This window comes from Pristis pectinata, chromosome 5 (genome assembly GCF_009764475.1).
Source record: "Pristis pectinata isolate sPriPec2 chromosome 5, sPriPec2.1.pri, whole genome shotgun sequence".
NCBI lineage: Eukaryota > Metazoa > Chordata > Chondrichthyes > Rhinopristiformes > Pristidae > Pristis > Pristis pectinata.
In genome coordinates this window covers 31,376,533-31,391,780 of record NC_067409.1, presented here as the reverse complement: position 1 = coordinate 31,391,780, position 15,248 = coordinate 31,376,533, and the positions used below count along the sequence as shown (strand labels likewise).

Genomic DNA, 15,248 nt, shown 5'->3' with positions numbered 1-15,248 from the left:
CCTTGGGATTATCCTTGATCCTGCTCGCCAGGGACATTTCATGGGCCCTTTTGGCCCTCCTAATCACCTGCTTGAGCACTTTCCTGCTTTCTTTACATTCCAGCAGCTGCTCCCAATCAAAGCCCCTTAGCTCCTGTTTTATCCTATAATAATTTGCCCCCCTCCAATTTAGTACCTTCCCGCAAGATCCGATTTTATCTTTACACATAATTATCTTAAAACATAATGAGTTGTACTCACTGTTCCCAAAATGTTCACCCACTATCAGGTCTGTCACCTGGCCTGGCTCATTTCCCAAAACTACGTCCTGTATGTTCTCTCCTCTAATTGGACTCTCCACACACTTTTTCAAGAACCCTCTTGGATACACTGAAGAAATCCTGTGCCAGCTAAGCTTATTGTGTTAATGAAGTTCCAATCAATCCTGGGGAAGTTGAAGTCCCCCACTATGACAACCCTGTTGTTTCTGCACCTTTCCATAATCTGTCTACATACAGTATCTGTTCCTTCGCCTCTCGGTGGCTATTAGGGGGCCTGTAGTATCATTCCATCAGCGTAATTGCACCTTTCCTATTTCTGAGCGCCACCAAAATTACCTCTGTGGATGAGCCCTCCAGTTTCTCCTCTCTCAGTACTGCTGTGACGTTGTCCCTTATCAGTAGTACAACCCCTTCACCTCTTTTAACCCTACCCACCCCCATCACGTCTAAAACAACGAAACCTAGGATGGTTGAGCTGCCAGTCCTGTCCCTCATGCAACCAGATCTTTGTAATGGCAACAACATCGTAATTCCATGTACTGATCCGGGCTCTAAGTTCATCCTCCTTGCCCATAATACTCCTAGCACTGAAATAAACACATTTTCAGCCCATTAGTCCCACCGTGTTTATGAGATTGTTCCTTGCTGTCCTTCCTTTCAGTCTTACTTATCATACCATCTTTCTTGCCTTCAAACCTACCAAATGTTGCCCTGCTGCTGTGGTTTTTCCACAACTCTCTCTACAGGTACAACGGTGCAGCTGGTAGAGCTACTCTCTCTCAGTGCCAGAGATCTGGGTTCAATCCTGACCTTGGGTGCTGTCTGTTTGCAGGTTCTCCCTGTGACTGCATGGATTTCCTCTGATGATGTGGTTTCCTTCCATATCCCAAAGACATGCGTGTTGGTAGGTTAATTGGCCACTGTAAATTGCCCACAGTGTGTCTGTGAGTGGCAAGATCTTGAGCAGGGGTGGGGTTGGGGTGGGAGTTGATAGTGTAGGATGAGTGTTAATGAGCAGTGGATGGTCAGCGGGGACTCAATGGGCTGAAAGGCCTGTTTCCATGCTGTAACTCTCTTGACTCCGAAGCTTGACAACCCCATTCAGTTGACTGGGATTGCAATCTGTGTTATCAGCACTCCTGATTGAAACTGAGGGCTGGATGTGAAATGCGTCCAGACCTCTTTAGCCTATCACTGCTCTGTCACTGGTTCCAATGGAGACTCCAGTGGCTGAGTGAATAATCAGATATACTGATGATATCTGACCTCCAACAGAATCTTTCAACATGCACCCACAGTTGAGGTGTACTGAATCAGAGCTGATTGCTGATCTTTGTCTTTGGAACCCCTGTCTATCACTCAACATAATTTGATCCGTTAAGTACTTGGCAAAACAAGAAAATAATAACATAAGAAATAGGAGAAAGACATTCAGCCCCTGAAACTAGCTCTGCCGGTCAAATAGATCCATGCCTGATCTTCTTCCTCAACACTATTTTCCTGTCTATCGCTAGATTCCTTCAATATCCAGAAATGAATCCACCTCAGGTTTGAATGCAATCAACAAATAGCTTCCACGGTCCTCCAGTGTAGAGAATTCCAGAGGTTCGTCATGCTTTGAGTCAAGAAATTTCTCCTTATTTCAGCCTCTGTTCCCTCTCGAGAACAGAGGCCTAGGCCATTCGATCCCTCCTCATTCGTCAGGTCTGCTGCTGCAGGCATCACTGTGGTGGATCACTACTGCACTCCCTCTGTAACAAGTACATCCTTTATTAGGTGAGGAGACCAAAACTATAATTGGTCTCATTAGGACCCATATAATTGCAGTAAGACACTTTTACTCATGTACTCAAATACATGCAAAAAAACCTGTTGTGCTTGAAAGTTGTTTGAATATCTAAATCGTAACAAATTGGAATTTGGTCATAGTTTGGTTGCAGTGTAAATTAATCGACAGTAATCTAGTGACCTGGGATGGTTTCTAGACCATTGTTTTCTTCTCACCTCTCTTTGTATCTGGATATTGTTATCACTGTAGTTTATCTGGAAGGGGTCTATGTGCTGTAAAGTACTATCTATAGTAATCCAATCTCTAGGAGACACAGGAAGCTTCAAAGCATAGGTGAACATGTAATACAGTAGATAGCTCTTCTAATGATAAAATACTCTATTGCTCTATTGATACTCTTTTGTACTTTTATCTTGAAATTTTGCTGCTTCCTGCCATATCCACCATCAGTGTGATGAAAAACAGGTCCAAATCTCTACTGTTGGAATCTGTTGATTCTTCATGATGAATCGGCAACTCTTTGCTATCTCAAAATGGTGTGGATTGAAATAATCCTCCAATTTCTATGCTGTTTCTGTGAATACCTTCTGCCTTTCAGTGGAGCTCCAGATCAGTAAGTATGCGTTTAGTTTCAGAGCTAATCTCTGTCAATGGTACTATTGATCTCTAACATTAGATGCCTGTGAATTTTCAACATCCTCCTCACTGACAATTTTGTTAGTTGCAAAGTGCATTTCCATTCTTGTATGATATGAAGGAATCCCATGCTCAGATATATATATATATATATATATACATATATACCTAGATTCTCTATTTACCCTGTTAGCCCTTGAAGTGCAGTTTTATCCCATTTTCTGCCTAAATAATAATGCTGCTACTTTCAGGCCTTCTCTATCCTCAACTCCCTCACCCTGTCTGTTTAATTCTCCTGAGTACCATGTTTCAGACTGCCACTCTCTTGTCTTCCTTCACTTGCGGCTGTCAACTCAGACTTACCTACTCACTGTATACCCAGGAAATCTTTGACACCTGAGGTCAATTACTTTCACTGACTGTGAAGTCTTCAGCTCGTACAAGGTGTCATAGAGTCATGGACTGTGAAGTCTTCAACTCCTGTGGTCAGTGCCATCAATCAGCAATGCTCAGGTGCTTTGAAGAGCTTTTTCAAACCACTGTTCTTTTGCTGCTGAAGCCAATACCTATCAGTTGTTTTAACTTGACAGTGGTTCATGGGCCAGTCTTGGAGGGGTGGTGAGTACTATTTACAATTATTTCCGGAAAACATAGGAGCTTCAGAAGATGGGTGTACACTTTATTGCCGACAAATAAATGACACTCACGTTTTTTATCATAAAACATACTGGCATCATATGACTCATTTACATAAAAATACCCCACATTCATACTCTTGTGCTTAGTTTTATTTACTATTTTTCTTTCTTCCAGTCTTCACCCTGTTTTTTCTCCAGCTGCTCTTGATAAATTTGCTCAAATTCTTTGAGGATGTAACAGGGAGAGATGATAGAGAGGAAGCTATAGATGTAGTGTATTTAGATTTCCAAAACATTTTCATAGGAGACTGGTGCACGAATTAGAAGCCCATGGTATCAGAGGAAGTGTGTCAGAATGGATTGAAAACTGGCTGTCCCACTGAAAACAGAGTTGGAATAAATGGCGTCCTTTTCAGACTGGAAGGAGGTAACTAGTGGAATACCTCGGGGATCAGTTCTCTGCCCACAATTGTTCACTATTTACATTAATAACCTAGAGGAAGGAACAGTATGTCGGGGTTCCAAATTTCCCAATGATTAAAAAAAAGGTGGAAAAGCGTGTTGTGATAAGAATACTGTGATTCTGCAGTGGGATAGTGACAGATTGAGTGAGTGGGCAAAAAAACTGGCAAATGACATTTCATGTGGGGACATGTGCAGTCATGCATTTTGGGAAGAGAACTCAAATGGCAGAATATTAATTAAATGGAGAGAGACTACAAGTTGAGTAAAGTTCAGCAGGATCTAGGTGTTCAAGTGCATGAATAATAAAAAGCTAGCAGGCAGGTCCAACACATCAAAAAGGCAAGTGGCATTTTGGCATTCATTGCAAGCGAGTTGGACTTTAATAGTAGGGAGGTTTTGTTGCAATTGTACAGGATGTTGGTGAGGCCTCACCTGGAATACTGCATATAGTTTTGGTACCCCTACCTTTTATAGTAGGAGATTCTCCAGGCAAATTCCTGGGATGAGAGGGTTGTTTTACTAAGGGAGACTAAATAGTTTGGGCCTGTATTCCTTGGAGTTTGGGAGAATGAGGAGTGATCTTATTTGAAGATAAAAGATCCTGAGATTGCTTGACAGGGTAGATGTTGGGATAGTTTCATTTGTGGGAGAGATTTGAACAAGGGTCATAGCTACAAGATAAGGGGCCGGTCATTTAAAACTGAGGTACGTAGAAAATTCTTCTCACAGGGAGCAATGAATCTCTGGAATTCTCTGCTCCAGCGGGTGGTGGAAGCTGGGATATTAGAAGTATTTGAAGTGGAGGTGGACCAATATTTGCTAGATCGAGAAATACTGTATTGTGTTGGTTTACTAACGTGTACCGAGGTACGGTGAAAAACTCTTGTTTGCGTGCCATCCAGGCGGCAGATCATGCCGTACATAAGTATATTGAGGTAGTAAAAGAAAACAGCTGGGTATGAATAAATGGCTTAGGTGAGGAGTTGTGACCAGCATAGTTCAGTCTACTCCTGATCGAATATTTTCTTGTGATTCTCCTCAATTACTATTCAAGGCATTCCAAAGATGATTGGTACATTGGTCAAACTGTCAATTCAGGCCCCCTGATTGATGAACCTGTGGGTTGTTTTTGGAAATCTAGCCCCTCATGAATAGGTGGGTGCTTCTGACCAAGAAGTATTTTCATAATGAAAGACAGTAATGATCATTTCTGGGCCCTTCATGGCACTCAGAAAATGTACCTCTTTCTCAACACCTGTTTTGAGACCTTCATCACAACGAAGCTTTATGGTGCCAGTCCAATGACTAAAATGGTTACGGATGCGCCACATCTGCACTGTTCTGACACACCCCGATGTATCTGTTAGAACTTCTTGGATACGTTGTTGCAGATAGACCACAGAGCAAATCAGAGGTATCTGCCAGCCTCGCTTTGAATAATGGCATGAATATGCAAGTGGAAATGTCATTTTAACGTCGCCATCTTTGAGGTGTTCAAAAACTGCTTCCAATGTTTCTGGTTTTTGTTTTAAATTTAATGCCTCTCAAAAAGGAGACCAGTGCATTCAGCCATTTCTCTGCCAATGAGTTGTGTGTCTCTCCACTTACTCCCTATTTTATACCTGTTGTAATCTCCCTTATTCACAGCATGCTTTCTCCTCTTCTTGAAAATTAGTTGACATTTACTGTACCCTGAAAAGGAGCCCTCTTATTGTATAAACTCTGCCCTCTTGGCTTTTCATCAGTTCTTTGCAATGATTTGGAGATTTAAATTATCCATTGCTTTGAAAGTGTGGACTCTTACATTATTGCCAATACGTTTCCAGCATGGTTCCTCTATTTCTGTTCTCATTGCCTGTTGAGTCTCTGCAAGTTTGCCCCCAGTAAATCATCAGTCATTGTCTTTAATATCTCCAAAGCCTTTCACAGCATTATTCATTTCTTAACAAGTTATTATCATAAGTTCCCTCACCAAACCTATGTTCATGTCTATGTGAGTATCTCTCAAATTGTTCTGCTGCAATTGATGATTTATTTTCTGGCCCATTACCCAAGGGCACTGTCCTTCCTCCAGTTCTGATCCTTCTAATCATTTTGACCTCCTCCATTCATCTTCCAATATTATTCATTCTCTTATGATTATTTCATTTTATATTCATCAGTTTTACTTCGCATTAAATGCCCGCAAGAGTCAGTAATTTTGATGTACTTAACTGAATCGTTGTCTTGTTCTACTCCATATCCTAATAAAGGGAAGTGAAATCTTGTTCTTTCAGTTTGTTAAACACATATGTTTCTGGCAGCTAATGCTGAGGAAACCAGGAATTAGTACCTCTTAGCCTTTTTTTTCCTGGGCTTCTGCCAGTCCTTTGACTTCAGCACTCTGCTGTTGTTAAACTCTTCTCATGAAGCTACATCATCCTTTGTGCTGGAAATCTGACCAACTGTCAACATTCTATAAATTTGGGTGGATAAATGGCAGATGGAGTTTAATCCAGACAAGTGTGAGGTGATGTACCTTGGGAGGTCAAATGCAAGAGGAAGGTATGGAGAAAATGGCAGGACCCTTAGGAACATTGATGTGCAAGTCCATAGCTCCCTCAAAGCAGCAGCACATGAGGATGCATTGGTAAAGAAGGCATATGGCATGCTTGCCTTCATCAGTTGGGGCATTGAATGTAAAAGTTGGGAAGCCATGTTGCAAGCACATAGAATCTTAGTTAATCCGCATTTGGAGTATTGTGTGCGGTTCTGGTTGCCACACTGTAGGAAGGATGTGGAGGCTTAGGAGAGGGTGCAGAAGAGGCTCACCAGGATAGAGTCATAGAATTATACAGCATGGAAACAGGTCCTTTGGCCAAACTCGTCCATGCTGACCAAGGTACCGACCTGAGCTAGTCCCATTTGCCCGCATTTGGCCCATATCCCTCTGAACCTTTCTTATCCATGTACCTGTCCCAAATGTCTTTTAAACGTTATACACCCACCTCTACCACTTGCTCCGGCAGCTCGTTCCAACACCCACCACCCTCTGTGTGATAAACTTGCCCCTTGGGTCCCCTTTAAATCTTATCCCTCTCACCTTGAAACTATGCCCTCTAGTTTTAGACTCCTTGGGAAAAAGACTGTAACTATCCGCTTATCTATGGCTCTCATGATTTTATAAACCTCTATAAGGTCACCTCTCTGCCTCCTTCACTCCAGGGAAAACAGTCCCAGCCTATCCAGGTTTGTCTTATAACTCAAGCCCTCCAGTCCTGGCAACCTCTTTGTGAATCTTTTCTGCACCCTTTCCAGCTTAAAGATATCCTTCTCATAAGTATGGTGATCAGAACAACACACAATATTCCAGGTGCGGTCTCACCGATGTCTTGCAAAGCTGTAACATGACGTCCCAACTACTGTACTAGGTAACTAGGTACTTGTACCCCTAGGTCTCTCTGTTCTGAGACACTTCCCAAGGCCTTGCATACATGCCCTGCACTGGCTTAACTTCCCAAAATGCATCACTTTACACTTGTCGGAGTTAAATTCCACCTGCCATTCCTTTGCCCACTTTCCAAGTTAATCTAGATCCTGTCATAACCTTAGATAACTTTTGTCACTGTCCACTATATCACCAATTTTGCCCAGCCTCATTTCCCAGGAGGAGGGCATGTGTTGCTCCCTCTCTAGAGGGCAGCCACGGTAGTGTAGCAGTTAGCGTAATGCTATTACAGCACCAGCGACCCGGGTTCAATTCCGGCCGCTGTCTGTAAGGAGTTTGTACATTCTCCCTGTGACTGCATGGGTTTCCTCTGGGTGCTCCGGTTTCCTCCCACATTCCAAAGACATACGGGTTAGGAAGTTGTGGGCATGCTATGTTGGCGCTGGAAGTGTGGCGACACTTGTGGGCTGCCCCCAGAATATTCTACACAAAAGATGCATTTCACTGTGCGCTTCGATGTACATGTGACTAATAAAGAATAATAAAGAAAGACTTATCTATCTTATTGCTTGAGAATACTTTCCTGGGCATACTAAGCAAATTCTGCCCCATCAAATTCTTTAGCACTATGGTGATCCCAGTCATTATTAAGGAAGTTAAAATCAGCTATTATTACAACCCTATTATTCATGCACATAACTGCGATCTCCCTACATATTTGCTTCTCTAATTCCCATTGGCTATTGGGAGGGCCTATAGTACAATCCGATCAAAGTGATCACCCCTCCTTATTTGTAAGGATTCCCTCTTATTTCATCTCTTATCAGAATGGTGCCTGAATTGCTGGAGAGGCTGGACAAACTTGGATTATTTTCTCTGGAGCATTGGAGGTTGAGGATTGACCTGATAGAAGTAGATAAAATTATAAGAGGCATGGAGAAACAAAGAACTGCAGATGCTGGAATCTAGATGAAAAACACTGTGATGCTGGAGGAACTCAGCAGGCCAGTCAGCAACCGTGGAGAAAAGCAGGCGGTCAATGTTTCGGGCCAGGACCCTTCTTCAGGACTGCTTTTCTCCATGGATGCTGCCTGGCCTGCTGAGTTCCTCCGGCATTGTCGCATTTTTCTTCTTATAAGAGGCATAGATAGGGTAGATGGTCTTTGTCACAGGCTGGAAATATCAAATAGTAGAGGGCAGAGGTTTAAGGTGAGAAGGGGAAAGTTTTAAGAAGATTTACAGTTTTTTTTACACAGAGAGTGGTAAGTACATGGAACGTGCTGTCAGTGGAATTGGTAGAAGCAGATATGACAGCAGCAGTTAAGAGGCATTTAGACAGGCACATGAACAGGCAGGGAGCAGAGGGATTTGGACTGTGTGTTGGCTGATGTGGTTAGTTTAGATTGGCATCGTGGTTGGGGCAGACATGGAGGGCCAAAGTGCATATTCCTCTCCTGTATTGTTCTGTGTTCTAAAAGACCAACTCTTTTAAAGGTTCCTTCAAACCCCTCAGTCACAGAATGAAACTGATATGACAAACTTCTCCTGCAAACCGCATTTTAATTTTTTTTCTTATCTTTAGTTAATACGAAAAAAATTAAAATGTTATTATCTAGCTAATTCAAGGTAAGGACTTCTTCAAACTTCTCTTATGATCTTTAACATGCCTTCCTATGCATTCTTTTCTATCCCTTATTTTCTCACTGAGTTGAAATCAAGATTTATTATTGAGTATTCCTCAGTTCTTGTTTGCATTATAATAACCTATAAGATTTTAAAACCCGAACTTGTCCTTTTATTATTACTTTCTGATCTATCCTGTCATTTGGTTTTATCAAATGTGAATCTGCTTTGCATTATGGTCCTTGCCCTTGTGCCTGGATCTCTCAAATTGACACACGCAGAATCATAGTCTGGCAAGAGGGGATTGCCACTCAGAAGATGTGACTATTTTTTGATGTGTCTATTGAATCGTCAAATTACATTGCAGAGTTGTACGTTCAAGCATGTAGGTCAGAACAAGTATCCATTGCAGCACCTGCTGGACAAGCAATTTCTCAGAATGGTTTACCTGATGTCTCTGTTTTACAGATACGACGTTTTCATTTATAAGCGGGGCAGGATGTCTCTATTCTGAATTACAATGAGCAGTTTCAACTGGAAACTGAAGTAGATTCGGGTTAGACAAGTGTGATGTTGAGAGAGGAAGGAAGTTTGTGATTTTTTTTGCCTATTTATCCCAAAAGTGTATAATTTAAGAAAGCGAGAGAGAAAACAGGGCAGAATAAACCAGTTCACCCAATGTCAGTAGAGAAAATGTTGGAATCCATTTTTAAGGTAGTAGTGAAAGGACATTTAGAAAATAATAATAGAAATGGGTAGAATCAACATGAATTTACAAAAGGGAAATTTTTTTTTAAGCAAATCAGTGGGAATTTTTTTGTGGTTGTAATTAGCAGAATAGATGTGGATGAACCAGTTGATTTGGACTGTATTAGGTGCTACGCAAGAGATTGGTAAACAAAATTATTGTGCATGGTATTTGGCGTAGTTCATTAGCATGGATCCAGGTTTGGTTAACAACAGAAAGAAAGAATAAATGGGTCATTTTCAGATTGGGAGGCTGTGACTTGTAGAGTGCTGCAGAGAACAATCTAACAGAACTCTTCACAATCCACATCTCCGATTTGAATGAGGGAATCAAAAATATCAGAGCCTATCCAGGAAGCATATAGTTGCAACAGAAGGAGTGCAGTAAAGTTTCGCCAGACTGATTGGCTAGATGGTGAGGTTGTTTTGTTAGGAGAGATAAGCAAGTTAGATCTATGTTTAGTTTAAAAGAATGAGATCTGATTGAAAGAGGGCTTGATATTAAAATAGTAAGGGAATCAAGGCTTATAGGGTTAGTGCAGGGAAGTGGTGTTATTGTAAAAGATCGCCCATGAATGATCATATTGAACCATAGAGCAAGCATGAGGGTCCTAATGGCCTACTCCTGCTTCTGCGTTTTATGTTCCTGTGTTTCCCTGAATACTGATGACAAGAATGAACTGTAGATCTCTAATGAGTGTTGTTGGTAGTAGTCAAGTTCCTGGAATAAATGCAACTTTGTAACCTATTGTGAAATTTACTGTGTGTGTGTGTGTGTGTGAGAGATGCAAATGAGGCAGAGTGCAGAATTCCATGTTAACAACACATGCCTCGTGTCATATGCAGAGCAAATATTAAATTGAAAATTCAGTTCATAATAATTATTACAGGGCTGTCAAATTTTAGCTTTCAGAAGATGCTTCAAATTTAATTGTGTTTTACTTGTAGTTTAGTGATAGATAATGAGTGTTTTGAGTTTATTTTTAATATCTGTCTAGTATATCATGGATCTCTCTACTCATGACTAGTGTTTGACAGACTAGTCTTTTGTATTTTTAAATTTTGTTTTACATAAGTTCACTTTAAAAGCAAAGTTTGGTTTTGAACAGGCATTATTTTAATTATATGTTTCAACATATAATATAAATTAATGGAGACATGTTGTTTTTTGCTTTTAATATATATTATTTTTTGTAATTCAACACATTTCCAAAACTAACAGCTATGGTGTGCTGACATGGACTGGTAGGTTATACAACAAATGGTCTCAATCGTCCTGGCAAATAAAGTTTACCAATTTCTTGATGTTAGAAAGAGCATGTAGTTTCCTAATGCTTTATCACATTCACTTGACTTAAAATACTTTGCATGGAATAAATTGAGTTAAATCAGTTATTGTACAGAGAAACGTGGCAGCGAGAATTTTCTTCCAAGTCAGCAAATGAAATGAACAATGAGATTTTTTGAGGAAAGGTTTAGCAGGTTGGGTCTGTACCCATTGGAATTTGGAACTGTGGAGGCTGAATCCTTGAACATGTTCAAAGCTGAGATTGATATTTTTAATCAGTAAAGGATTTCAGGATTATGTGAAAAGGATAGGAATGTGGATTCGAGGAAAGTTGGATCAACTGTGACCTTATTGAATGGCGGAACAGGCTTGAAGGGCTGAATAGCCTACTTCTGTTTTTTTTGTATGGTTTTATCAATTTTCTTTTATTGGCTCATAGATCAGTCATTTAAAATAGTGCCACAAGAATTTACTGTACCTTAACATGTGGAGCATGTTTCTGGTTCATATCTCAGCTGAGAGGCAAGATCTCAAATGGTGGAGGGCTCTTTCTCAGTACTGTCCTGATGTGCCAGTCTAAAATATCTGTTGAAACTTTGAAGTGGAATTTGAACCCATAATTCCTGACTTAGAGGGCAAGTACTAAAGTTGAGACACAGATGATGTGGGTTGTAATAGATATTTCTAGTGGGAATATATCTACTTTATCCTCCTATTGCAAGCAGCAGACCCAGGTTAGGTCAAATTGCTTGCATGCTGCCAGAATAATGACTCTCATTCCAACATTAGAAGAGTGTTCTTCACAAGAGCAACATAACATCTATTTCCCACCTTGTGTGTCAGGCAGGGTCTTGGGAGAGAGAACATTTTTAGGTCTATGACCTTTCACCAGGAAAGGAAAAAGTTGCAGATTAATAATTTCAAGCAAAAGTGACAAAATTTCAAGACATAGTGACAAAAAAGGAAGATAGGGAAGCTTTGTATTAGGGCAGAAGGCAGAAATGGCTTCATGAAGAACTAAATCATTACCAGCATTTTCTTTCCGAGTAAAAATAGGACCAGGGGTTAACAACTGAAATTGTTGCATGACATGATGAGTCTGGAAGACTGTAAAATGCCTATCTGCAAACAGGATTTTCGCCAGTTTTCTTTAAGTATGTGAAGTGGAGGTCAGAGAGTCCATGGTGGAAGTGGGGCAGAGAATTTAAAATGTTTGGTTGGCTGGAAGTTCAGGATGTTGCTTGCAGATTGGGATGCGTTTGGCAGGATGATTACCAAATTTGCATTTGGCCTCCTTGAATGGAGGAGACTACATTATGAGCAACAAATACCTAATATTGTCAAATTGGAAGAAACTTAAGGAAATCACTGCTTCACCTGTGAACTTGTGTTGAAGCACTGGGAATAGAGGGAAAGGAGGAGGTCTAGGGCAGGTGTACATTCTTTCAGTTGCACATAAAGGGGCTGAGCATGTTTTGATGGAAAATAGATCAGAATCTTGTGAATATGTAATGTATCTTGCCCAAATGCAAAGGAAAAAAATAGTAAGAACATGAGGGCTGGGTTAGACAGAAAACCTTGGATATTATTTTACCTTTGTATTCTGTTTACTTTTTTAGATCATGGGAAATCAAACTTGCGTGTAACCTCATCAGATGATGCTGAGCGTATTAAACCAAAGGAAACCCTCGCGAATGGAAATAACCGCGCTTCAAATACTAAACTTGCTCGGAACATTCCACGAAGGCACACTGTAGGTGGAGCTCGCAGTTCAAAAGAAATATTGGGAATGCAGCCGTCAGAAATGGACAGGAAAAGAGAAGCTTTCCTGGAACATCTGAAGCAGAAGTACCCCCATCATGCAACTGCCATTATGGGGCAGCAGGAACGACTCAAAGAACAGGTATGAGGACATTGACCCAAATCTTGTCAATTATTGAATTCTTTCTTCAGCCCCCTTCCTGAAGGCATTGCCTGCTGGTGTATGATGCTGCTTTCCTTCTACAGCCTTATCTCAACAGTCACGGCTTTTGTGTCATATTGGTGGTGAATGCCGGTCAAATGCTCGCCAAGATTATTTTTTCACCAGAAAGCCCCATAGTTGCAGTCCAATACCCAATATAGGTGTTCAATCTATCTGAATCAGATGACCCACTACACAGTGGCCAGTCCAACCTAAAGCTGTGTGCCAAATCACACGACATGATGGCATGTGACGGGAATTTTTGCACAGAGAGTGGTGATATCCAGAACTCACTGCCGGAGGAGATGGTGAATTCAGATGCAGTCACTACATTTAAGAGACATTTAGACAGATGTTTAAATTGGCAAGGCATAGAGGAATATTAACCTTGATTGGGCAAATGGGATGAGTGTAGATGGGCAAAAGGTTTGGTATGGGCACAGTGGGGCCGAAGGGCCCACTTCTCTGCTGTATGATTCCAAATATTGTGAGAGTATCTGCCTCCACCACCTCTTTAGGTCGTGCATTCAAAGGCTGGAAGAACTCAGCCAGTCTAGTAGCATGTGTAGAAAGAGAAACCAGTTAATGTTTCAGGTCGAAGACCCTTCATCAGAGCATTCCAGACTCCAACTACCCTGTGTGTGTGGGGGAAGAAAATTCCCCTCAGCTCCCCTCCAAACCACCTATCTCTCACCTTAAACCTATGCTCTCTTGTTTTAGATGCCCGCACCATGGGAAAAAGATTTTTACTACCTACCCTATCCTACCCCCTCATAATCTTACATTCCTCTATCACGTCATTCCTCAGCCTCCTCCGCTCCATACAATATTTTGGTTTCCCCTCACCAGCAGATTGCAGAGCTACTTGTATTGAGACAACTGAATCATCACTGAAAATTTCCGCATATAGCTCACGTCACTTCTGATTGACTTTCTAGTTGCTTCCTGGAAGGATAGGGACTAGTTCTTCCTTGCTCTGCCTCCAGCAACAAGGGAACCAGTCATGTGAAGATGTCCTGCTACAGTTCACCCTGCACCCTGATGTTCAATAGCATTATGATCACCAAGCACCTAATTTTCAATATCCTTGAGTTGCCATTAACCAGAAGCCCAGGTGGACCAGCCACATAATTACTGTGGCTACAAGAGAATATCAGAGGCCGAGTATCCTCCTGTGGGCAACTCACCTCCTGATGCCCTGCAGCCTTTCCACAAAGTACATGTTATGAGCATGATAGATACGCTTGACTTGCCTGGATTAGAGCATATCCAAAAATACTAAAGAAGCTCAACACCATCTGGGACAAAGAGGCCCATCTGTTTGGCACTCCGTACACCATCCAAAACATTCATTCCCTCCACCACTACCACACTCTGCTGCAGTGTGTGCCAATTACAAGTTGTTTGCCTTGGCTGCTTAGACAGCACCTCACAAATGCACCACCCCCCCCCCCCCCCCCCCCCCCCCCCACCAGGAAGAACAAGAGCAACGAGTGCATTGCAACACCACCCACGGTAGTCCTGCTCCAAGTTACACACCCTCCTGACCTAGAAATATATCACCTTACTTTATTTTTCTCTAGGCCTAAATCCTGAAGCAGCATTCATCAGAAGGATAGCAGCAGTTCAAGAAGATGGCTTGCTAACACTTTCTCAAGGGTAGTGAGGGTTGCACAGTCATGGAGTCATAGAGTGGTACAGCATAGAAACAGGCCCCATGGCCCATCACGTCTACGCTGACCATCACGCCTATCTATACTCATCCCGCTTGCCTGCATTAATTCCATATCCCTCTAGGCCTTGCACCTCTCAAGATGTCTCTTGAATGTTGTCACTGTTCCTGCCTTTACCACTTCCTCTGGCAGCTCATTCCAGATACCAACTGCTATTTGTGTGAAAAGTTTACATTCACAGTGTATTTCCTGTCTTAGTTAAACTTCCTAAAATGCATAATTTTGCGCTTATCCATGTTAGATTCCACCTGGCATTCCCTTGACACTTTCCCAATTGTAATCTTGGACAACCTTCTTCACTGTCCACTATACCACCAAGTTTGGTGTCATCAGTAGACTTACTAATCATGCCACCTGCATTCTCATCCAAATTATTAATATATATCACAAATAACAGAGGACCCAGCACTGATCCCTGCAGCATAGCACTAACTACAGGCCTGAAAAACAGCCCTCCACTACCACCCTCTGCCTCCTACCACCAAGTGAATTTTGTGTCCAACTGTTAGCTCAGCATGGATCCCATGTGTTCTAACCGTCTGGACCAGCCTATCATGCAGGACTTTATCAAAGGCCTTGCTAAAGTCCATCTACACAACATTTACCACCCTGCCCTCGTCAATTCTCTTTGTCACCTCTTCAAGAACAAAACTCAACCAAATTCATGAGACATAATTTC

General features: G+C 41.7%; 1 protein-coding gene across 9 annotated transcripts in view; it reads left to right on the top strand.

Moving 5' to 3' along the window:
* Positions 1-15,248, top strand: part of si:ch211-285f17.1 (sickle tail protein) — a 500,571-nt gene that overhangs the window by 241,676 nt on the left and 243,647 nt on the right. For all 9 annotated transcript variants that reach the window (XM_052017058.1, XM_052017057.1, XM_052017071.1 and 6 more), the window contains exon 2: positions 12,493-12,776. In XM_052017058.1, the coding sequence (XP_051873018.1) occupies positions 12,493-12,776 (284 nt within the window). The remainder of the gene's footprint in view (positions 1-12,492; positions 12,777-15,248) is intronic.